The 24264-nt window shown below is 43.5% G+C and overlaps 1 protein-coding gene across 1 annotated transcript in view; it reads left to right on the forward strand.

The window, feature by feature from the left end:
• Positions 1–24264, forward strand: part of TNNC1 (troponin C1, slow skeletal and cardiac type) — a 48583-nt gene that overhangs the window by 19894 nt on the left and 4425 nt on the right. Inside the window, exons 2-4 of the mRNA XM_029599467.1 lie at positions 7565–7595; positions 12834–12980; positions 18134–18248. Of these exons, the coding sequence (XP_029455327.1) occupies positions 7565–7595; positions 12834–12980; positions 18134–18248 (293 nt within the window). The remainder of the gene's footprint in view (positions 1–7564; positions 7596–12833; positions 12981–18133; positions 18249–24264) is intronic.

The raw sequence follows: 24264 nt of genomic DNA on the forward strand, positions 1-24264 counted from the left end.
TGTATAACAGGGAAATTATATGAATTATTGAAGTTTGGTGCAAAAATATTTTAGTACATCGATATTGAAGTCTTGGAGGAAATGCAGGAACATACCTTTGAAAAAAGTTTTGTCAAGAAATTCTTATTCAGTGTGACTAATTGTTGTTGGGTGCTCATTTTTGTATTTATGTATTTTTATGAATGGGGTGGATGAGATAGTATGAGAGTTGGTGTGTCTATGATGGGGGTGTTTTTGTGAACTTTGTATAATACAGACAAATATAGGTTTATATGATTATATATATATATATATACTAGCCGTTAAGCCCGAAACAACGAGCTACATTTAACATTTTTTTTGGTCCATTTCCTTTCCACTCCCTCCCCCTCATCTCCCCCCTCTAGTCTCCCTCCCCTCACCTCACTCTCTCCTCCCTCCCTCCCTCCTCCCCCCACCTCTCTCTCTCCTCTCTCCCTCCCTCTTACCCCTCCCTCTCACCTCCCCCCACCTCATTCTCCTCCCTCCCTCCCTCTCACCTCCCCCCACCTCACTCTCCTCCCTCCCTCTCACCCCTCCCTCTCACCTCCCCCCACCTCACTCTCCTCCCTCCCTCCACCCCTCCCTCTACCTCCCCCCCACCTCCCTCTCTCCCCCTCCCCTCCCTCTCTCCCCCTCCCCCTCCACTCACTCTCTCCTCCCCCCTTCCCCCCACCTCACTCTCTCCTCCCTCCCCTCACTCACTCCCCCTCTCTCAATCCCCTCCCCTTTCAGCTCATCCACAACCGGCAGCCAGGGGGGTGGTGTCCCTCCCTCGCTCGCGCGTCGCCGGAGCTACTGCTCCTCCCGCTCCTGCTTGTCGTTGCCGCAGCTACTGCTCCTCCCGGTCCTGCTCGTTGCCGCCGCCGCTGCCACTCCTGCTCGCCGCCACCGCTCCTAAGGAGCCAGCGCCATTTTTTTTTTCGGACACACTGCGCTCTGGCCAACGTGCGCGCATGCGCAGTAGAGCTGCTCTGTACTGCGCATTTGCGGCACGTCTGTCCGGGCTCCCTTATGTAGTAGATATAATATAATATATATATATATAGTAGTATCATATTGTGTTTTGTAATACATTTTCATATCTCCTATGATCATTGATGAATTCTTATACAACTAATTCTAGGTTGATGTGTTTATATTCTAGACACTTTTCTCATCACGAACTGTATGTTACTTGTCAGTTGCGAGCAACGTGTAAATCACCTGGTTATTTTTTGTTCAAACTTATAATGGCCATTTCTGCAGGTAAATGTCTTGGAAAATTACCTTCTTGGTTCTGTTAGGAAGCTAGATTTAGCTACTTAAAAAGCGGGCAGCCCGGGAAGTATTCCCAGGATTAGGGGAAGGAGTTAGTGGGCTAGTGCTGATTGTCAGTCCCAGCTGGCTGAATTTAACCAGCTATGTCTGAGTGCAGCGATTGCAGGCTTAAAACTAGTCGACTAGGTTGCAGCTGAAGTAGAGTTCTGGTGGTTGGCTCAAATATGGTTGACTATTCTAAGCACTCTGCTGTGCTTTCAATGATGGCCCACCTAGTGATGAAGCTAGTGACACTTGTATATTTCTCAGATAAAGCAGTGGAGTTGCTATGCTAGTCAACTTGAATGCACACAGTAGAAATAAAAGTCAACAAAAAGGATGTAGGTGAGACCTTTCTATTGGACTTAGGTAATATATTTCTGATTAGCTTACAAAAGTTCTACTCCCTTCATCAGATGAAAGCAAACCATCATACAAGTTTGTTACACATGGGAGGCAAACATGACACCAAGATACTTCATTATTAATTGAGAGGAGGGCCATACATACATAGCCCTGTTATACCTTGTGGTTAGCTATGGGAGAGAGCGTGTTCGTTGAAAGGGGTAAGTAATAAAACCAGACAGAGTTGTTGACCAAGTTCTTATTGTTCAGGTGCATGCTTAATCCCAGGGTTTTTATTTCAATTAGAATCTTTTTAAGTATATTGCAAAATATGTTTGAATTAAATTAGATTAAAATTGATAAGATGCTAAGAGAAAACAACATGAAAGGACAAGATCCATGAGAAGGAAAAGCAAAGTTGGAGAGTTGGGGTGAAGGAGCAGTGAGGGGATTAACAAGATTGTTTTGCGATAGAAGGCTCAGAGATGGGATGTAGCGGTATTTGTAATTGTATCCTATTGAAAGCCTCCATAGAGGTCTCACAGTAAGCCACCTGTTTCTTCCTCTGTGCTCTCCTGAACTTTCAGTGTAGTTGGCACCTCACTTCCTCTCTGCTGAGTTATTGGCTTAAATAGATTGACTGGTCACCAGAAGATTTCAATATATGGCCACCAGATGCGGGCCGGTGAGCATAATATACTTGTGATTTTTGTCTCAACCACTTTATAACACTATAAGCAATAGCTAAAGTTATATAAACTGGATGGTGATGCCAGAAGGCTACTTTTTTTTAATCAGATTTCACAAGGCTTCAGTAGATTTTGCAGAAGAATTCTATGAGCAAGAAACAATAAAGAAAAAGGTAGTTCAGGGAAGGAGCTAGCATTGAACATAATCTTTTCAATATCATTATGATACTATGAGCCTTCCCCCCACCCCACCCCACCCCACCCCCACCATTGTGTGTCGATGAGTAAAGAAGCTCAACAAATTAGGTCCTTTATCTAGCAAAAATCTAAAACTGTTCAGATCTCCAATCCTTTGCACATTTCCATTGTAAATCAACAGCATTCTGCACCAAATGAGTGTATATTTCCCATCTGACTTGCTGAAATTACCTTTGGATATTTCTGGGTCTCTCTTGGAACAATGCTGCTTACTTTTAATATCTCTTTCATACACTTTTTGGTGAAATTACAAAAGAAAAACACCCTCCAGAAATTAAGTAAATTCATTAGGGAACTGTTATGCTGCAGAGTTACCAGAATCATTGATATCCCCCAGTGATATTAGAGTTACTGGGAAGATGACTAGGAAACTGAAACTGTTTTTGTTTGCATACACAATAACATGATAAAAGCTAAAGGCTGTTCTTGTTCCTGAAATGTCTTGTTTTATAAAGCAACAAGGCCTCAATTTTGCAAAATTACTGTGACACACAAGTGGCTACATTTCTCTGAAGGATTTTTTTTCTCATGCTGCAGACATTTGGAATGGCCTGGGGGATATTTGGCTCTGTCTTACAGAGATCTACTCCTGCTCTGCATAATTTTTAGATACCACTTAATTTCATAGAAGAGAGGCCTCAGTAGATGAACAAATGGGAAATTGACAGGAGGATAACCTGAAAGCCAAATTGCTGCTTTACCATAATAAGTTCACATTATATCCTTGTTGACATCCCAAAGAATGAATGCATAGAGGTCAAACGTCACAGGATTTTGCTGGAACCAGTAATGCAACAGGAGTTGACAGCTCTTTTTTTTTTTTCAAAATAATTTTTATTGAGAGAAGGAAGCATACATATCAAAATAATATAAAAACACCAATTTAAACATTAGCAATAAAACAGTTGGGTAGAATGAATAAGAATAGGAATACAGGGGAAAAGAAAAAAACACAGCAGGACTGTTGCGATCCCGGGTCGGCCCCGGGATCGCCACTTACCACCGACGCGGTTCCGGCCCGTGTCCGCCTCGCCTAGGACTGCTGGGGCCTCTAACGCCGCGCTCCTGCTCCGGCGGAGCAGTCGGCGTCCTGCCGCGGCTGGCCCCGCCCCCTTAGATGCGCGTGCGCGCCCCAGCACTAAATTTAAAGGGGCCAGCGCGGGAAAGCCCTGCTCCTCCCTCAGATGACGTCAGACGCTGCAGGGCTATGTAAGCCCTGCAGTCCCAGGTTTCCCTGCCTTGCAACGAGGTTCCCAGGGTGTCCCTGCTTCCAGTTGCGGTGTTCCTGCTTCATTTCCTGACCTCCCTTGCTCCTGACTCGGATTGGCTTTCGGTGATTCCTTGGCTCCTGACTCGGACTGGCTTTCGGTGATTCTCCCTTGCTCCTGACGCGGACTGGCTTTCGGTGATTCTCTGGCTCCTGACTCGGACTGGCTTTCGGTGATCCTCTGGCTTCTGACTCAGATTTGGCTTTCGGTGATTCTCTGGTTCCTGACCCCGGATCGGCTAGCGGTGATTCCCTGGTGCACGACATTGGCCTGGTGAGCGACGACCCTCTGGTTCTCTACCTAGGACTCCATCAAGACCCCGTCTCCGAAGACCCGCCTAAGTCCCAGCGGCCGGGTTCCTACGGGCTCCTCCTGGGGGGACACCGGCTTCCAGGGTGAATCTCCTAAGTCCCAGCGGCCGGACTCTTACGAGCTCCTCTCGGGGGAGTACCGGCTTCCAGGGCGAAGACCTTCTACCACCAGGCCAGTCTCACCTCCTCTCCATCTTCCTTCTGAGCCCTTGGTCGCATAGGGTCTTCTGTGGTTCTTCCTCCGGCCATCCTCAACCCTGCCTCTGCCGCCTCCCGGTCGGGACCACTGCTGCAAACCCTCACAGCATTCCATCCATCGGTTCCGGTCGGCCCAAGGGTCCACGAAGCTAACAGAGACACTGCAATAAGTATTAAAAAGTGAAACAAACCTAACCCCTGTACCCGAAATAAACTATTGCAGAAATAAAATAAGGAACAATAACAATCCTCCTCCCTCTCATTTTCCTTTTCCATTATTTTCCAGTCCCTAAAGAATTCCCCACAAACCCTTCACAAAACAAAAACCACTCCCCAATCATATGAACTACACTCAACCAAAAACCCAGACCCTTTACTCCCAACTTTCTACCCCTAGGCCAAGTCTTCCACCCCCCCCCCCCCCCCACCACACACACACAGAAACACTCAACTTCTCAGTCAAACTCCTCCTACAGATGGAAGGCCCCTATGAATTCTTAACCCGTGCTTTGCAGACCATGTTGGAAATCCAAGGGCAGCAATTGAAAAAAGATCACCCACACCTCACAGTATATCGTAGACTGCCTACCCCTACCCAACTTAACATCCAGCCATTCTATCTGCATGGTTAGAGCCATGTGTTGATACCAAGAATAGATAGAAGGAGAGGCCTCTTCTATCCACATTGCCAGGATGCTTTTGCAGGCTGTTATCAGAGCGAGGCAAGCAAATCTATCATGTGGTGCATGCTTATTAACTGTTCCCTCTGTCACCCTAGAAAGAAGGTGGTCATGCTTTGAAACCTCTATCCCAGTACACTGACGGATCATAGATAAGATTGCGACCCAAAATGAATCCAAAACTGTACATTGTAAGATGATGACGTAAGGAGCCATCCTCCTTCCCACACTTAATACACACTGGAGAAGTAACCAGACCCATACAATGCCTCCTCATATCGTCCAAATAGGCGTGATGCAAAAACTTAAACTGTAATTCCTGCAAACTTAAATCAGGCTTAAAGAGGGAATGGGGATCATCATTTCTGCTCAGATGTTGTAAGAATATGATATAGTTAGGAATTCAGATTCCCGTGGATTTTAGTCAACTCTATCAAATCAATGTAGGTCCCCTGAATCAGAAAACGAAGACGAATTTACAACAGTGTCTCGACACTCTATATCCCTAAGTGGTAGGATTCAGTTACTAAAGATGATGGAGATCCCTAAGTGGTTATACCTATTACGATATGAGGAGGCATTGTATGGGTCTGGTTACTTCTCCAGTGTGTATTTGGTTACACAGAATGGATTTGCAGGAGATAAACAAAACTTTTTGGCAGTTTATATAGAATAGGAAAAAGGCTAGGCTCTCCTTAGCACTCTTACGCAAACACCTTACTCAGGAAGGTTTGAATTGCCCAAACCTTCAAGTATACATCGCCTGCATGTTAAGACATATAATGAATTGGCTTTTTGGAATCTCTGCCTTCTCTCCTGTTCTTCATTTACGGAGATGGTTTGGGAACTGGTCCCTTTCTGAGTTATTGCAATTGGAGGCCACAGCAATCCCTTTCTATTATAAATGCTACGTAATCATTGTTTCTTGTAATAAGCATGGACTCATATTTGTAAATTTGTGGATTTGCCTGGGACACCTTCCTCACGTGTGGCAATCTGTGGAAATCCCCAGTTCCATCCTGGTATGGAGAATATTTTTTTAAATTGGTACCAAAAAGGTTTAACACAAATCTATCATATGTTTTCTCCTAATTCTAATATTTTACATAGCTTTCAAGAATTACAACTGAAATTTAATTTACAACACTCCGATTTTTTTGCATATCTTCAAGAAATATACTACATTACATCTTCTGGATTTAATAACCCCCAATTAGTTCCCTGGGTGAAATTAGAGGAGCTCTTCCCGGGAAGCAAGTAGATAACCCCAAGTGTGCCACATTTTCAAAAGTGATCAGGAGCTCTGAAGTGAAGAATGACTTCTCTGAGATTCTCCATTGATGGGTAGGGAGTCCAGATTTTAATTTAACAACCACAGCTATGCAGTATTGCTTCAAACATATTCTTGACATTATGGAAAACGTGGATTTGAGAGAATTACAATTTAAATTCCTATGGCAGCTATATTACTCGTCAAGCACAAGCAGGACATACCAGGCCAAAATATGTGGAACACCTGATTGTGCTAAATGTGGAGCCCCCTCGAGTGATTTTCTCCATGGATTTTGGACCTGCCCAGTTATTGCCTCCTTTTGGATGGCGATAAGAAATCGATGTTCTTTGCTTTTCGGTGTAAATATTTCAAATAACCCTAGGACTTGCCTCTTTGGACTCTTTGAGGCTGAAACATGTATCACACTCAGGAGCCAAAAGTTATTCATAGATAAAGCAGGTCAAATAGCCAAGAAAACTATATTGGAAGTTTGGATAGGAAAGGAGATTCCATGTCTATCACACTGGGAAAATAGAATGCTCCAACTGCTAACATTTGGATATATTTCATCTAAATCCCTTCCACCGCTTAAGTGGGAGGCTGCATCCAAAATCTGGCAACTGTGCATTGATACTTTTATCTCCGGTGGTGAAGGAGACCATAGGGGCCCTTATTATCACATGTTAGGTGAAGCATTATCGTGGGGAGTCTTTAACTCTGTTAGGGGCTGCTTCCCCACGCTACTTGTCTTTCTATGCTCTACCGCTTTGACTCTCTGGATTTTCTCTTTCCTTGGTGGTTTTGGTGGGGTGATGAGGGGGAGGGACTGGGGGAGAGGGGAATAAGTAACACTGGGGTTTCTATGCAATAAGATTATTGTTCTAACTATTGTTCGAATTATGTTCTCACTTGGTGACATGTTTTTGATATGTGCCATCTTGGTACCTTTGGGTTATTATGTTTGTATTCTTTGAATAAAAACCCAATAAATATACTGAAGAAAAAAGAATTATTACTTCACAGCCTTTTTGAATGGTGCTATTGATGTCCATAATGAAGTATCTCTTGTATCATGAGCTAATCCAATACTTCGCTGTTACTGTAGATTTCATGGTATAAATTCATGACTACATGTGCAGAAAGTGTGGATGAAAATAAACCTGCCGCTTAGAAATTTAACAACCAACAACTATTAATGTGATTTTTTTTTCTCTTATCATCCCAGGTTGAGCAGCTGACAGATGAGCAGAAAAATGGTAAGTGAAAAAGTCTTTGAATAAATTGGGGGTTGGGATTGGTACAGAAGCAGACCATTGCACCCAGCTATTAATTGTTTGGTCAATGTAAAAGTAATGAGAAACAATTATGTATCTAGAGTATGCAACAGGTGCTGTGTGACTGATGTCCCAGCCTTACTTGGTAATATTACTACTATTACTCACTTATATAGTGCTGTAAGATGTATGTAGCACTGTACAGAGAGACAGTCCCTGCTTTATGGAGTTTACAAACTAGTCAGAATGCTCAGACAAGACACAGAAGAGAATTTTGTTTACAATTGAAAATGATTAAAATTAAGAAGGCCATAAGAAGCCCTAAAAAGTAGACTTTTAGGTAAGATTTTAATAAGGTAAGAGAAGGAGCATAACATAAATAACCACTCAAGAAGTCTATTTCAGGCATTCAGTGCAGCAAAGTGGAAAATGCATAGTCAAGATTTAGGGATGGAAGAGAAGGGTGCAGATAAACACATCTTGTCTAATGAATGAAGTCTGGGAGGAAGGGTGTAGGGAGCGATAAGAGAGGAGAGATAATGAGGAGCTGCAGAGTGAATGCACAGTACAAGAAGTTTGAACTTTATGTGGAATGTGGAGCCAATATAACGGTCTGCTAGGAGGAGTTAAAGGATCCTAGTGAAGCTGGAGGAAGGTAAGGCGTGCTGCTGAATTTTGAATAAACAATGGAGAGAGATGATTCAGGGAGGAGCAAGTTGCAGTAGTCAAAGCGGGAGGTGATAACAGAGTGGATAAAGGTTTTGGTAGCACATTCAGAAAGGAAGGGATTGATTTTGATATTGATATAGCGAGAGGATCTACATCAACACATTTTTTGCAGAATAGGTCTGATCTCATTCAGTGTAGTCCAAGTGAAACCACATTACAAAATCCAGCATGGGATACTCTTGTACCAGAACCAGGAGCGACTCAAGGCAATCTGCTGCCTGAGGCAAAGTACAAGATGGTGCTCCTTCCCAAGGCATGGCACAGGTTAAATGAGCGAGAGGGAAAAGGGGTCGGGTCCTTCTTGAAGTTTGGCCCTTTTGGTGATTTGAAATGCTGGAGAAGGGGGAGGCAGGGTCCGGGTTCCCAGAATGGCAGAGAGAGTGTTAGTGGTAATATTTCTAGGAAGCTGGCAACCCTTTCACACTCCCAGGAACCCTACCATCTGCCTCTCACCCTTCTCTAGCATCTACACCTTGGGAAAATAGGAGATGAGTGAATGGTGAGAATTTATGTGCAACGTATTCTCTCAAAGCCAGTGGAAGAGTATTAGGTGTCCTAGGCAACCCTTACAGCTTTGTTCTCCTATCCTTTCTCACACACAATTTAAAAAAAATATGTAGTAAAAAATAACAGAGTTTACATGAAAAAGGACATCCCAAGTACAGTCTTATGAGGTAAAAATCACTTATAACATATATATTTACATGCACTGCTGTGGTTCCAACCTCAAAACCCTGCAAAAAAAAAGCCACTTGGAACCCATATGTTACTAGGCCTATTTTAGCAAGTGTTGGGTGTGTGCTTGTCTATCAGAAAATCATGAGTAAATTGAACTGCAATTACAATTTAGTAAACCTCCCATATCAAAACAGTACCAACTGCTAACACTACCTATGAAAAAAGTAACACTGCAAATATTACACCAGGCCCTAAAACACCAGTACACCTCCTCTTAGGAAAACACAACAAGCCAAGGTGCTATAGATCTCTACACAGAAACTAAATGCTAGCCAAATATCTCACTTCTGTCACCCATGCAGATTACAGACAGACCCTCACTAAATACAGAATAAAGAATAAAGAAACCATAAAGTATAAATAGAAATGTGCCAACAAAAACTGAACTGAAAACCGCAACAAGCCAGATTCAGTATGCAGTGCAACAATGGAAAAAATGATACATTACTAGTCTCATAAAACATCAAATAAAATCAAGAAATTTAAAACATTAATCATAACAGTAAAACCATACTAATAAACAGTATAATTTTTAAAAAAGCACATATGCCCATACATGCACGTATCTGGTGCTTGAGTGGAGATACACTACAGATTTAGGGGCCGATGCAATAAAATTTGCGGAAAGCGGGCACTGACTTTCCAGCACCTGCTTTCTTAGCGTACGCATGGCGCCCGCAAGGGGACACCATGCAATAAACAAATGAGGGGGTCGCGCTAGCAAGGAGGTGCTAGGGTCGCTAGCGCGACCTTAGCACCTCCTTGCTAACACGACCCCGTGGTTACCAGCGGTCTGCCGGTTATGAACACCGATGCCGATAAACTCGGCGTTGGTTTTCATAACTGCAGTCAGCCGGTTATGAAATGCGACGCCGAGCATATTGGTGTCGGTCTCAAAGAGGCCGGCAGAGGTTTTTTTTCTTTTTTTTTTTTTTCAGTGCGTTCAGCTATTAATTTCTGCTCCAGGCAGGCATTAATATCTGAGCGATAAATGTGCGTCTGAGACGCACATTTATTTTTTTGCATTTGGAGTGAATGAGTAATAGCCCCATTCACATGCATTTACATGTGATATGTGCTAACTCATTCACTCCGCGTCGGACGTGCATTAAATAGGTGCTTATCTCCCTATTGCATTAGGGGATGGATTAGCGCCTATTTAACCCGCTTCTGACAGCGGGTTAAACAGCTGAGCGCACTGTATTGCATCGGGTCCTTAAATCGTGCACTCACTTGCACGTATATATTTTAAAATACATCTCCTGCACTGAGTACGCACCTAATCTTAAGAGATTTCTTAAGAAAATTTACTTCATGTATCTTTCCTAGGACTTTGCCAGCTTTTACGCACACATGTAGGAGGAGTTTAAAACATGCTCGTGCGAGGGACAACCCGGTTTTTCCAGTTAGTCCCCCAGTTTGCCCAGTTAATATCGAGGTCTTCGAGACCCCTCTGGTTCTTCATCCTGCATGTGCCCCAGTTGACCCAGACCCCCTTACCCTGTTTTGTAAGCCCTAAAACTCGAGATCAACAGACTTGCTCCTCATCTGGAGCAGCAGTAAAGTTGCATGGATAACAAGCCGACGCGTGTAACTGTTGTCCCCGCCCCAGAATGTCCATGTCCCACCTCTTTTCTGCCCTCATACTTTTGACGTGTGCACGGGAACATACGTGCGTACTTTTGAAGATTTTTAAAATCCGCGTTGCTTGCGCATGGCCCACATACGTGCGTATGTGGGCATTTTTGCGCAAGCGATGCTTTTAAAATCGGCTTCAAATGAATAAATATTTAAAACAGGTAACAAAACAGCCAATAATTAAAAACATACCAAATGTTTTTAAAAATGTCCCAAACATCAATATAATATTTCAAAACAGCAGACACATCAAACAATAATTAAAACTGAGGTCAATATTCAAAAGCCATTTAGACGGATAACTCATAAGTTATCCGTCTAAATGGCTTATACTGCATATTCAGCCTCTTAACTGGCTACATTATGGCCAGATAACTACTTATCCAGCTATAATTGAGTTGTATAAAACGAGGCGTTTCACTGGTGTTCAAGGAGGGGCTGAGATATCCGTCTAACCTAGCTGAATATTGGGTATATCCAGCTAGATTAGCCGGATAACTTTTGACCTGCGGTCCAGCACACCTCAGCCCCAAGGAACGATCCCTCCCACCCCCGCCACAATCTTTGCCCGATTTAATATCAAAATTTAATGGGAACTTCCCCAGACTTCACCCCCTCCCTGGCAAACACTAAATAGGCTCACCTCTCCCCTACCCCAGATTCCCCCATTTCCCCACCTTCCCGGTTGCTTAAATCGATCCCTGCCAGGAGCAAGGGTCTTACTCATCTGCTCCCGGTGGCTCCGGCGCTGCCGGTCAGAAGGAGGGGGCATGGGGGAGTTCAGGGTGGGGGAGGGGTGAGCCTGTGTAGTATTTACCGGGAGGGAGAGGGGTGTGAAGTCCGGGGGTTCCCATTACAATAGTTTTTATAAAATCGGGCAAAGGTTGGGGGGGGGGAGGGATCATTTATGTATAAGGTGTGGAGGGGAGGAAAGGCTCACAATCAGGCCGCAGGCTCTTTGATTTTTTTTTTTCAGTGATAGTGAATATCCAGTTTTCATAACTGCAGTCAGCCGGTTATGAAAAGCGACGCTGACTTTATCGGCGTCGGTTTTCATTACTGCAAGCTGGCCGGTTATGAAAACCGACGCCGAGCATATCGGTGTCGGTCTTCAAAGCGGCCGGCAGAGTTTTTTTTTCTTTTCTTTTTCTTTTTTTCAGTGCGCTCAGCTATTAACACCTCAAAGTGTTGTTCATGTTAAAAGGTCCATATACATGAGTATCTGAACCACGCACAAGCAACGTGTATTTTAAAAGCCACAAATCATGTGTGTAAACAAACGCGCGTACGTGAGTGAAAAAAAAATGGGGCAGAGTTAGAGTATGTCAGGGGCGTTCCAGGACGGGGCCCAAAATTTACGCACATAAAGCCATATTTTAAATCCAGCGGCCGCAGCGCACGGCGGGATGATAGCTGCGCATGTCTACTTCTGCGCTTGTTGAAATGCGAGGCTACATAAATCTCTGTTTAGGCCTACAATGACAAGGTGAAGGATCTGCGTCAACTGGATGACCTCAAGATGGACTGGGCAGGCTGGTGGACTAATTGATAAAACTGGGAATGTCCTTCACACGCGCATGTCTTAAAATCCGCTTACCCGTCCGCATTAAAGCCGACAAACTCCTAAGGAAGATACGTGAAATACATTTATTCGAGTAACTGCTTATAATTAGGAGAACACATATGCAAGGCAGGCATATTTTAAATCAAACGTGCACAACTGCACACGTGGTTTAAAATTCCTATGTATGTGCACTTGTGCACCCATACGCGCATGTATGGGCACCCGCTCGCTCGTTTTACAGTTACCGTCTAAATGAATGTACACATATTAAATCAGTTTAATGCACACAAAAGGGTGTTTACATGTATTAAAAATATCTAGTGAGTGCTAAAACGAAACATAAAAGCAAATGAAAACCCACTAAAACAAAACAAATGAAACATTTTCAGTGGCACACCCCTATCCTATATGGAGAGGAAGAGCATGTTCAGAGTCTGTAACACAGAAAGCAATAGGTAAAAAAAATTGAGCATGATGAAACTTGCCTCCTTGTGTTTATTGTGAGAACTCGGAATGATAAGGACTCTCGTGTTTCTTTTTTCTTTCTGCAGAGTTTAGGGCTGCCTTTGATATTTTTGTCCAGGACGCAGAGGATGGTTGCATCAGTACCAAGGAGCTGGGGAAGGTAATGAGAATGCTGGGCCAGAACCCCAGCGCAGAGGAGCTGCAGGAGATGATCGATGAGGTAGATGAAGACGGTAAGCTCTGCTCTCTAAATGCACCGAGAACTGCAAGGAATTCCCACTGAGGCAAAAACAATTCTCAGAAGCCTTCAGGAGTTTGTCACTTACAGTCCAGTCCTCGTTTAATATGCATAAACTAGAAGGAAGCAAGCCTGAGTCAAACAGCTTTTAAGCTGCAAAGTTGTCTTCCGTCAGTAAGTAACACGCTCAGAAGCCAATGTCCTAAGGGGCAAAGTGCTTTACCAAATGAGCCAGTAACGCAACGTTTTCCCCATGATACTCGCTCATTTAAATATCATGGAAATGAGATTCATGGAGATTTTTTTTTGTAAGAAAGTCACACAAAATTGCAGACTTTCATACCAAAAAAAAAAAACCAACTCTCTGTGGTTTGTTTATCAAATTTATTTTTGCCAGAGGAAGGGGTAATTTGCCTTTATCAATCCTTGACTGGGAATTGAATTCTGCCTATGCTGGTTCAGGGCCTAGTTCTCTGACCACTAGGCTACAACTCCACTCCAGATTTAGTTAAGTTTTGTAGAAAATTGTCAATTTTCATGATTTTCCATGCAAAATTTACCTTTATGGAAATTGCCAAAGAGCTGATTTGCATGCTTCTTCAACTCATTAGCTAGTTTGTATATGTCTTTGAATTTGCTTTTGCAAATTTTAAATTATGCACAAGAAACTGAAAATAAGGTATAAAAAATTCACAAATGTGATTACATGCATTATTTGCATTTTTTTCTGCACGTTATCGTGCTTACAAAGGCAAAGCACTGGAGCCTCTGGAAAGATTTGAAAGCAACATCAACTCCAAATGAGAAAATGCATCATGCAGATAATATCATCATTAATACTAATAACTCTAAGGAGTTTTGGTACACATATTTTTCGTAAATTTTATGGTCTTGATTTTGGTAGCATTGGCTTTCCCAATTACGGGTGAATTTTAAAAGCCCTATACCCACCAAAACCAGGAGATACACGCGTGTACTGGGCAGGCACGTGTCGCGTGGATTTCAAGAGGCACCTGGGTACACGCGTATCTCCTGGTATGCGAGTAAAAATGTCTTTTCATAAAGGAGCGGGGCATGGGCATGGTCTGGGTTGTGCATGGGCGTTCCAGGAAATATGAATGAAATCAGTGTGTAAGTATTTACGCACACCAGCACGCACCAGGGTTCCTATTGGCCGAATTTTAAAACCGGCCATGCGTGTAAAAAATGGGGGTTGCTTCAAAGGGGCCCAGCCACCAGTGTAACTCCTGTTATGCTCAGAACTACCGGGCCCAGAGAAAGGGGCGGTCTAGGGGGCAGGGCTGGAGGCAGCCGGTACAGCGGCCATTTGCTGCTGTGCCAGGGAAGCATGTGCTGGCAGTCAGTCAGCTCTTGCAAGTTGCTTCTGCTCCAATGGAGCAGTAAGCAATAAAATAAAAAAAAGAAAAGGTAGGCAAAAGAGTTTAGGGGGTGGGGAGGAGAGAGGAAGGGGAAAGGAAGTTAGGTAGAGGGAACTGGGGAAGGCCGGGATATGTCACTGCGCGGAAAATGCACAAGTCCCCCCTCCCTTGCGCGCGCTGCCCGCACATGCGCGCACGGATTATAAAATCCGGTGCGCATGTGTGTGCGGCCATGGGATTTTATAACATGTGCCCGCCGATGTGCGCATGTTATAAAATTAGCGCGTCCATGAACGCGCGCACGCACCTTTTAAAATCCACCTCTTTCCGTATAACTTTACTTCTGCTATGGATGGCGTGTAAGTCACGAAACAAAAAAAAAACCTAGGCTAGTTAGTGGGATTTTAAGGGTCGCGGCTAATAGGGTGAAAGGGAGGCAAGTTAGCTAGGGGCTTTAGAAAGTCCTCTCCTTTACTGGGGCAAACTGGGAACAAACCGGAGAAACAGGTAATTGCGTCGACACACGTATCTACCAAAATCCCCCCCCCCTTACGCGATGAGGCAGCGTATGTGCGTGTCAGTATAAAATCAATCGCACACGAATGTGCATATGGCTGATTTTATAACAGGAGCTTGTATACACACATATATTATCAAATCACCGGCAAATGCACGCACATGTGCGCCCGCGCGCGGGGGTCTTAAAATTCACCTTTAAGCTTGTAAAATCCTACTCTAGGAGCAAGCGTCCTACGTAAAGTGTACCCCATTTGGAGTTTGGTATAGCCACAGCATTATCAGGATTTCTCACTAACTATGCTAACTAGGGATGTGTTTTTGTGTGAAATTAAATTTCCCATTTCATTTCATTTTGATTTGAAAACAATTATTTGTTTCGTTTTCAAAGGGAGCAAGAGCAGGCATCCCCCAGTGCCCAACTACTTGCCCCCATCCTCAGATTTAAGAGGCAGGAGTGATCCCTCGTGGCTCCTGCTGGATCTCCATTTCAAAATAGTGCCATTTTGAAACCGAGACCCAGCAGGGCAGGAGCAACCTAGGGGATCATTTCTGTCCTTTAGACCTGTGGATGGGATATGTGGTTGGGATGGGGAGGTTCAGGGGAATCTGGAGGGGGCGCTATGGGGGTTTTTGATGGCAATAGAGGGGAAGGGGATGGGTCAGATCTGACTTTTTTTTTTTTTTTCATTTGTTGGTTGATTCCTTTTAAGTAGATGAAACAAAACAAACCAAAATGAAACAAAAATATGTTCAGTGCACACTCCTAATGCTGTCTATACCAAATGCCCAGTATTAACCATAACTAATAATGGGGTCAGACTTCTAATGGTACCTCTCTTATATTCTGTTTCACACAACTATGTTCTTGTAATTGTACTAAACCTCTTCACCTTGGCTATTGGCCTAGTTCTGCAGTTCTTTGGCATCTGGACATGATCTTATAATGCAACGCATTACTGAGGTTTACGGGAATCCCAGCCTCTGCACTTCATTCAATAAATAAATTATGCTTCTGTTTACTGAAAAAGATTTAAATGCCCCCAATTACCTATAGGGAGGGTACTTTTCTAATCTATAGGTAGGGCTAAAATCTGCATGCAACTTATACACGCGGAGTTTAAAGCAAATACATGAGCATAAGTTCATTTTGAAAACGCTCAGGTAAGTAGTTGGACAGTATAACTTATGTGGGTTAACATATGCATTTGCTTTTTAAGATAAAAAGATATTTGTGCAAGTTCCAACTCTGCCTGTGCCAGCCCCTCCCCCTCCTCGGAACGCTTCTCTGCAGTTCGTGTAAAAGTTCCAGAGTAACCGGGTTACGTTCAAACTCTTATGCACACAGAGCCCCACTCAGTTTTGTAAGAACTCATTACATGCAGATAACTGGGCTTATGCACATAAATGGCTTTAAAAGTCAAGCTCTTAAATAGCTCTCAGGATGGCATGCAGACAACATTGCAACCACCAGTTGACCACAACATAATGAAAATGATCAATACTGTAGTAGTAGTCATTTTATTACTCTTTATATTTTATAAAATACTGATTGTATGTGCAGTGCTGTAGAATGTAAATCTAGCTGACACCCCAAGTTCTGCTCTGTCCGCTGCCTTATTCAACCTTTACCTTACTCCTTTAGGTCGTACCCTTGCCAAATTTGGAGTTCACTACAAAATCTATGCCAATGCAATTCAATTCTTCTTTCCCCTAAAGGAAATCTGGACCCTCACAGAATCTTTCCTCACCCATTGCCTCACAACCATCCAAAGATGGCTACACAGCAATAAACTAGCTCTCAACATCTCCAAAACTGAAATCATTATCCTATCATGCCACCCAGTGGATAACACACCCAACCTTTTCTCCTTTGAGTCCCAATCAATCGCCATCTCACCAAATGTAAGAAACCTGGGAATCACTATTGACTCATCGCTTTCTATGCACCAACATATAAGAACTATTATCAACCCCTCGTTACACAAACTACGCTTACTCCGTTACCTTAAACCCCTTCTTGTATCCTTCAACTTTAGGACTGTCCTCCAATCACTAATATTCTCTAGCATAGACTACTGCAACTCCCTCCTGACAGATCTACCTTTATACGCAACTCGTCCTCTCCAGATCATTCAAAATTTAGCAGCAAGACTCCTTACGGACACTCCATACGCACTCTCATCTCTATTGTTCTCAAATCCCGACACTGGCTCCCAATCCCATTCCGGGTACAATTCAAGCTTGCCATGATTACACACTCCTCAGTCCATAACTTGCACTCATCCTGGATTTCCTCTATAATAAAAATCCACACCACCCGATAGTCCAGTCTCATGCTTTTAGACGTCCTATCCTCTAGGCTCACACACCTCGAGGAAATCAGAGAACGCGCTGTCTTCTCCGCAGGACTTCTCCTTTGGAACACCCTACCCAGAGAACTAAGATACCTCCAAAACAGAACTTTCTTTAAAAGAAGCCCTCAAAACCTTTCTTTTCAAAACAGCTTTCTCAAGCTTAAATGATAAGAGTCTATTCCCAACATGTCTCCCCTTATGGGAGGCCACCTAGCGCCAGAAGCAAGGGCAGAACTCAGTTTTTTCAAATGTACGAACTTCCCTCCAGTCATTTTAGTTCTATCCCCCCCGATGATCATGTTTTATTGTAATGACTGATGCTATTCATGGATGACATATGTAATGTCTGTTTCCCCTTTTATTTCTGATTATGTTCCCCTCTCTGAATGTAGGAAGGGCAGGCAATAAATGCTTTTAAATAAATAAATACATCAGTACAGAGATAGAATGAGTAATGAGTGATTAACTTAAGTCATACAGTTGCAATATGTTAAGGGAATTTCCCTCCCAAAGGAAAGTGCTATGAATGTATCAATTCACAATACATTTACAAAGCTTAAACATTTTAGGGCAAAAGATATCTCCTTAGCATTGCCCTAAATATAGTTAAAGGATAAAGAGAATCTTAAACACACTGGGATAGAATACCACATACATGGCCCAACTGTGGACAATATCTTTGCTCTCCATCTGACTTAAGACCGGATTCACTAGGTCTTTTCTCACTTTCTGTGTCTATAGGAAAAAAGGCTTAGTAAATCAGAACCATAGCTTGACCCCAGGGATCACAGGTTGGTCCTTGGTCCTAGTTCTGAATCTATTGCATGTGCTATAATACTATTGGTTGCTATGGTTATGTTGCTTCTGGAGCACTAACCTCAGTTTTCCCATCTCAGGAAGCGGCACAGTAGACTTTGATGAGTTCTTAGTCATGATGGTCCGCTGTATGAAAGACGACAGCAAAGGAAAATCGGAGGAGGAGTTATCAGAGCTCTTTCGAATGTTTGACAAGTAAGTGTCTCAAAGATGTGACCCGAATACAATGGGGGGAAAGAAAAGGATATCTGTAGAGATGACTGGCAATGAGTGAGTGTAAACTGAGGAACAGAAAGTAAAAAAAAAAAAAAAATTCCTTTAAGAAGTTTAGCAGTCTGTGGGAATTCATGAACAGTTAGGAAGTGACCAACTACAGCCAGGGTGCAGGTAGTACACTGTGCATCAACTTTATAAATAATAAAACTAGCAATCGTACTTCTCAGCTATCGCCAGTCCATCAGGAATACTTTCAACCAGTCCTGGCTATTTAATTCCCATTGTTAGTATTTGGGATATATCATCCAGCTATATATTAGTCCAAAATGCAGGACTACCAGTCCCAGAATGCATAGATTTGGGAGCTGACAAGCAGGACTGTGGCAAAGTATTTCTGATAGAGTGAAGCAAACCAAGAGATATGCCAAAGATACTTGCATCTTATTTTAAAGAACCACAAATGGGTTAAAATAGCAGGCTACCCACACTACACATGCAGAGGTGAACTTGCATAGGATGGGCACACTTTACAGAATTATGAATCAGAATGGGACTATTTATTTATTTATTTTCAACCTGCTTTTCTCAGAAAGATTCCATCCAAAGTAGAGTACAGTATGCACATTGTAACATTAAATCATAATATACAAATCAAATTATAAATCAACCCCAGGATACAATGCATAAAAGATACAATTATAAATAAATACTATATGAATTATCAGTATAGTGAGTAAATCAAATCAATAACATTTTCTTACAAGATTAGAATAAACCCAACAGCAGATAACTCAACTAAGCTCTCAAAGCCCCCTGGAAAAAAATAGGTTTTTACAATAACAGGTTCTGCTCACTTCTAGCTGCCAGAGGAATAGAAAATGCCAGTAACATGCCAGTAAATGAGCACACTGAAGTGGTTTTATATTTTACCATAGACAAAGGCAGAATCTATAGTTTGGTTTCATCACCAGAGCATAAATATCTATTCAGAACATAACACTGCAAGCCATGAGTAAGATAAGAAGGAGCAAACCCATGTTATGACTTGAAACTGAACATATGTAGACTTTCTTGGTAAACCCAAATATAAGGTGTTGTAATAATGAGTTCCAGAAAGAATGCATCAAATGTAATTTGCCAAATATGCTCTTTGAAACCTTGTCTACCTGGAAAGCATGGTAAGTGCAGAGTCTGACCACCTCAAGGTGGGAGACTTGATTTATCAACGGAATGACAGCATTATTTAAAAGAATACTGGAATCAGGGGGCTCCTTAATTCTCCTCCTGACCCAAAGAGCTTCAGATTTGTGGGGGTTCACACACAGTGTTAGACTGCATCCAGAGTTCCACAGCCTGCAAGCTCCCTGGCCTGTCTGCTTCTCTGCAAAAGTGCAGTGGGTGCCACTGCCGGATGCACATTTCAGGTTGTAAAAACATGCAGGAGGCACGCAGCATACATACTGTGCTCACGCACCGGTTTACAAATTCTGTGCTTGGCCTCTTGAAAACCTTCCTCAGCTGTATAAACCTCACTGCTGCTTACCAGCATAAATATTATAAATATACCTTATAAATATAAACATGAAGGAGTTTGTGCAAGGAAATGAAAGAGTTCTGTTTTTGATCTATGTATCCTTGTTTTTCTGTTGATTCCTATGGGCCAGAACTGCACAAATGCTTTTGACACCGCTTCGGCTACTAGAGAATGCAGTATATAAGAAATGTTCAAATCTTTTTATTAACAAAATAACATATAGCTATGGAGTCCAATCGGTTCTTTTCAGCCCCCTGGTCACACAGGGGCACGGTGTAAAATATGCACAAATACAATATTTACAATACTGTATAACAACTTCCCTGTTATCCCCCCCCCCCCCCCCCCGTTCCATTTGTAAGGTGCCACAGGAACACAAACATAATAATGGCCGTAAGTACAGTGCAAAGAACACAACAGTAAATACAACAGATCCAAAACCTGGGTATGAGAATGGTTAAGATCATTTAATAATAAATGTGGTATATGGTGATCAAAGTGTGGGCAACCGATTTCAGCTTTTTAACTCGAGCTGATTTCACAGTTGGAGCCTGCTCAGATTACTTCCTCCACCCAGTTTCCAACGTTGGTTATGTCAGAAGAGTCGCCGTTTATATAAAAGGGCTATGTTGAGGGTCATACATATTTAGATGAAGCTGATAATACATTCTGTCATCAGAGAGTGGGGTTGCCATAAAAGCCAGCAGAAAATGGCAGGAGAGAGCTTGAGTTAAATTTTAAACACGGGGTGGGGCCTGACTTGCAGGCCCACAAGCTAAGTATATATAAGCATCAAAGGGGTTTCAGGCTAGGGGATGTGCTGCCCGAAGGGGCCATTTATGACATTGTTATGGTTTGTGGGTATGTGGACCCTTGGCCCGAGGTGAGAGTTGTTACTACCTGTGGGGAGGAGCCCCACAGGTCCACACCATTAGGAGGCGAGGTCAGGCACAACAGGGAGCTCTGGGTAAGGCTGTGGAGAGATCCCAAGGAGCCAGGCAGAATCCCCCAGTAGATAGACAGGCTGGAGACAATAATTGGGCAGAGACCCCTGAGGGAGAAGGCACTAGGCAGGCCGTAGAGCGGGAGGCGTGAGACTGGCCATGCAGGAGGTATTCCAGAGAGGCAACCCCGAGGGGCGGAGCTGTGCAGCGAAGGAAGTGCTTATGTAATGATGTAGGCCAACTCGCAGATCAGGGAAGCCCGAGTCAGGTCTCCAATGATAACGTATGCTAACCCCCGAGGAGCGGGAAGCATTGACAGTCTCTGTATAGCACGGAAGCACTGTCCCGAGGAGCGGGGAAGTGCTGGCAGTCTCTGTATAGCCCATAGGCGCGTCCCCGAGGAGCGGGGAAGCGCGGACAGTCTTGTACAGCACGTAGGCACAACCCCGAGGAGCGGGGAAGCCCTGAGGTAGAACTCCCGAGTGGTAAAGGTGTTCCAGGGGACAGCCCCGAGCTTGCAGGGTAGGATGTCCAGAGGTGCAGGGCCAGCCCGAGGAGCGGGGAAGGCCTGGAGACAAAGTCCCCGTAGAGTGCGCACACTGGCCCCTGAGGAGCGGGTACCAGACAGAGTCAGATAGTGTAGTCAGATAGCGTAGCCACAGGAACATAGAGGCAGGAGCTTGTAGAGACGTACAGGACTCGTTGCCAAGTCGGCTAGCTGGGGGCGAAGGTGGAGCTTAAGTATGTAGATTCAATGACATCATCAAACAGGGACGCCCCCGAGGTTCCCGCCGAAGAGGCTTCAAAGGAGGGCCCAGTGGTGCGTGCGCGCGCGCCTAGGAAAGCCCAAAGACTACGTGGGTGGTAGTGGCATCTCGGCCGCCACGAGGAACCATGGGGAACGCGGCGGTGAAGACTGGCCTGCGCCGCGAGCAGACCCGGGGAAGGCAGGAGAATGGTGCAGGATGTAAGTAAACACGGTCGCAGCTGTCTGCAACTGACGGGCATAACAGACATATTGAGGGAAGGGAGTGGGAATCGCGCTACAGGCCCCACAGAGCAATTTTTTATTTTTTTTTTTTTACTTAAATGGATATCAGTTGTATCTGGCTAAGTTATCCGAGGCCAGATAACTTAGCTGGATACAACTGAAAATTAGCTAAATTAGCCAGATAACGTAGTCCTACCCTGAAACACCTCTTGACTTATCCAGCTGAAATCTAACTGGATAAGTCCCCCAATATTTATAAAGTTGGTATTTAGCTGGCTAACGTGAGTTATCTGGTTAAATGTCTTTGAATATTGGCCTCTTTTTGTTAACATAGGATTTGAATATTTTTATTTGCTGAAGTTGACAAATATCCTTTCGCTTTAAATTTTTCTAAGCCCTGAATTTGGGGTATCTGAGACCAAATAATCTCCAGATCTTAATTGGTTCAAAATGTTGTGAATTATGGTAAACATTTTCTGTGAATTTACTTACAAAAATATTTTTCAATTTTTTTTTTCAGTTTAAATTTAATATAGACTGTAAGAGTGAATTTTCTAGTTAAACTCTAAAGGCCTGATTTACTAAGGCTTTTTCCTTCCATTCTGTGGCTATGGGGAAAAGCAAGGACTGTCATTTTAAAAGGATGGCGCGCCCTGCGCATCTGTGGGAACAAGCACACATGCACGAGGATTTAATGTTGTCCACGCATTATATAAAATATGCCTGGCAGGCGAATGTGTGCTCCTAATTTTAAGCAGTTACACGAGGAAACGTTATTCGCGTATTTCCTTTAGGACTGTCTGCTTTTACACGTGCAAGTGAGCACATTTTATAATATGCACGCGTGAAGGAAATTTCCAGTTTTACCCAGTAGTCCACCAGTTTGTTCAGTCTATCTCTAGGTCATCCAGATCCCTCTGGTTATTCCGTCGGTATCCCCTCCCCCCCAGTTTACCCAGACCCCTCACGCTGCCAGTTTTTGGCTATAAAGTTTTATTCAGACTTACACTTGATAAAGAGCAGAAGTAAACGTGCAAATAATAGCCGTACGCGCTCTGTGTTTGCAAGTTATAAAATTGGGATTTATGCTTGTAAGTGTTGGTCCTCCCGGAACACTCCCGACCCACCCCATATCCGGCCCTTTATCACATGAACAAAGTTATTCATCCACCGCTCCATCCATAATGTATGTGCGAAGCTTATAAAATAGCAGTAGCGTGCATCGCTTTAAAAATGTCACCTTTTAGTGCATCAGGCCCTAAATTTTCTAGTATAACGGAAGCCTGTTGAAAAAATACATGCGAAAGCCACCCTTAAAAGCCATTTTGATATCCAGCAAGACCATAAGACGGAGGTACTAACCCACAGGATTTCCCAGGAGTTAGTGGCTTCCTTCTCACCCAACTTTGCTACCCATGCAAATGAGCTGGGTAGCAAAATTACAGCGGAATTCTGCTGCTGGGACAGCTGGAAAACAAGGACTACATTTCAGTGAGTGGTGGAAGCCAGGGTATAAAGCAATTTTCACTAAATTCACAGAGGTAGATTTTAAAAGCCCGGCGGGTGCATGAATTAGGGGATGCGGGAATAAGTTGGACTCGCGCACGCTGAGCACATTTTAATAGCCACCCAGATAAGCAGGTATCTCCTCAGTGCGCTCATCTACAAAGATTTCAAAAAGAGGTGGAGCATGGACATGGTCTGGGCAGAGCACAGACATTTCAGGGCATGAGCCAGAGATGTGTGCGTAAATACTTTACGTGCCCCGGCGCGCATAACTTTACTGCTGCTATGGATGACGTGTACAGTTGAAAAATAAAGAAAAATAGGCAGATCTGCAAGGTTTAAAGGGTAAGGGCTAACTGGGGGCAGTGAAGGCTATTAAACTAGTTGGGGTTTGGAGGACCTGTCTCTTAAATAGGCAAACTGGGGCTGAACTGGTAAAACTGGGAATGGCGTCGGCACGCACCACTTTTAAAATCCCTCAATGTATGCAGTAGAAGCAGGATTTGTGCGCACATGTGTGCAGGGCCAGACTATTTTATAACATGCATGTCCCTGGACGCCGCCCAATGTATGCACACAAAATGTGCGCCCACATACCGATTTCAAAGTTACCGTACCTATGAATGAGCTGCGTTGCATCGTTTTGCATTGCAGCAGTTCATTATTTATGAATGTAAATACATTTCTGCAGGTAGCAGACTATGCTCAAAAGTTTACAACAGAGAAGTGGCAAAATTATTAAATTCTTTTGCAAAAGGGGGCAATGTGTGAAAAAGACGTGGAAAATGCCCACATTTTGGTGTTTTTGTGTGTTTTGGGGCATTTCGCTTTAGTACATCAGCCTTTATCAGAGTAAGCAGTTCCTCCGATTCCAGTCCTCTTCGCCATATCCTGTGATTATTGTTGGCTCTGTACGATGCCTCATAGTTGAAAAAATACACAAAACCAGTGTGCACGCATGCCATTACACACTCATATGCATTCAATGCATTTGCAATAAGTTTTGCTCTCTCAAACGTT

Source organism: Rhinatrema bivittatum, chromosome 4, assembly GCF_901001135.1.
Source record: "Rhinatrema bivittatum chromosome 4, aRhiBiv1.1, whole genome shotgun sequence".
Classification (NCBI taxonomy): domain Eukaryota; kingdom Metazoa; phylum Chordata; class Amphibia; order Gymnophiona; family Rhinatrematidae; genus Rhinatrema; species Rhinatrema bivittatum.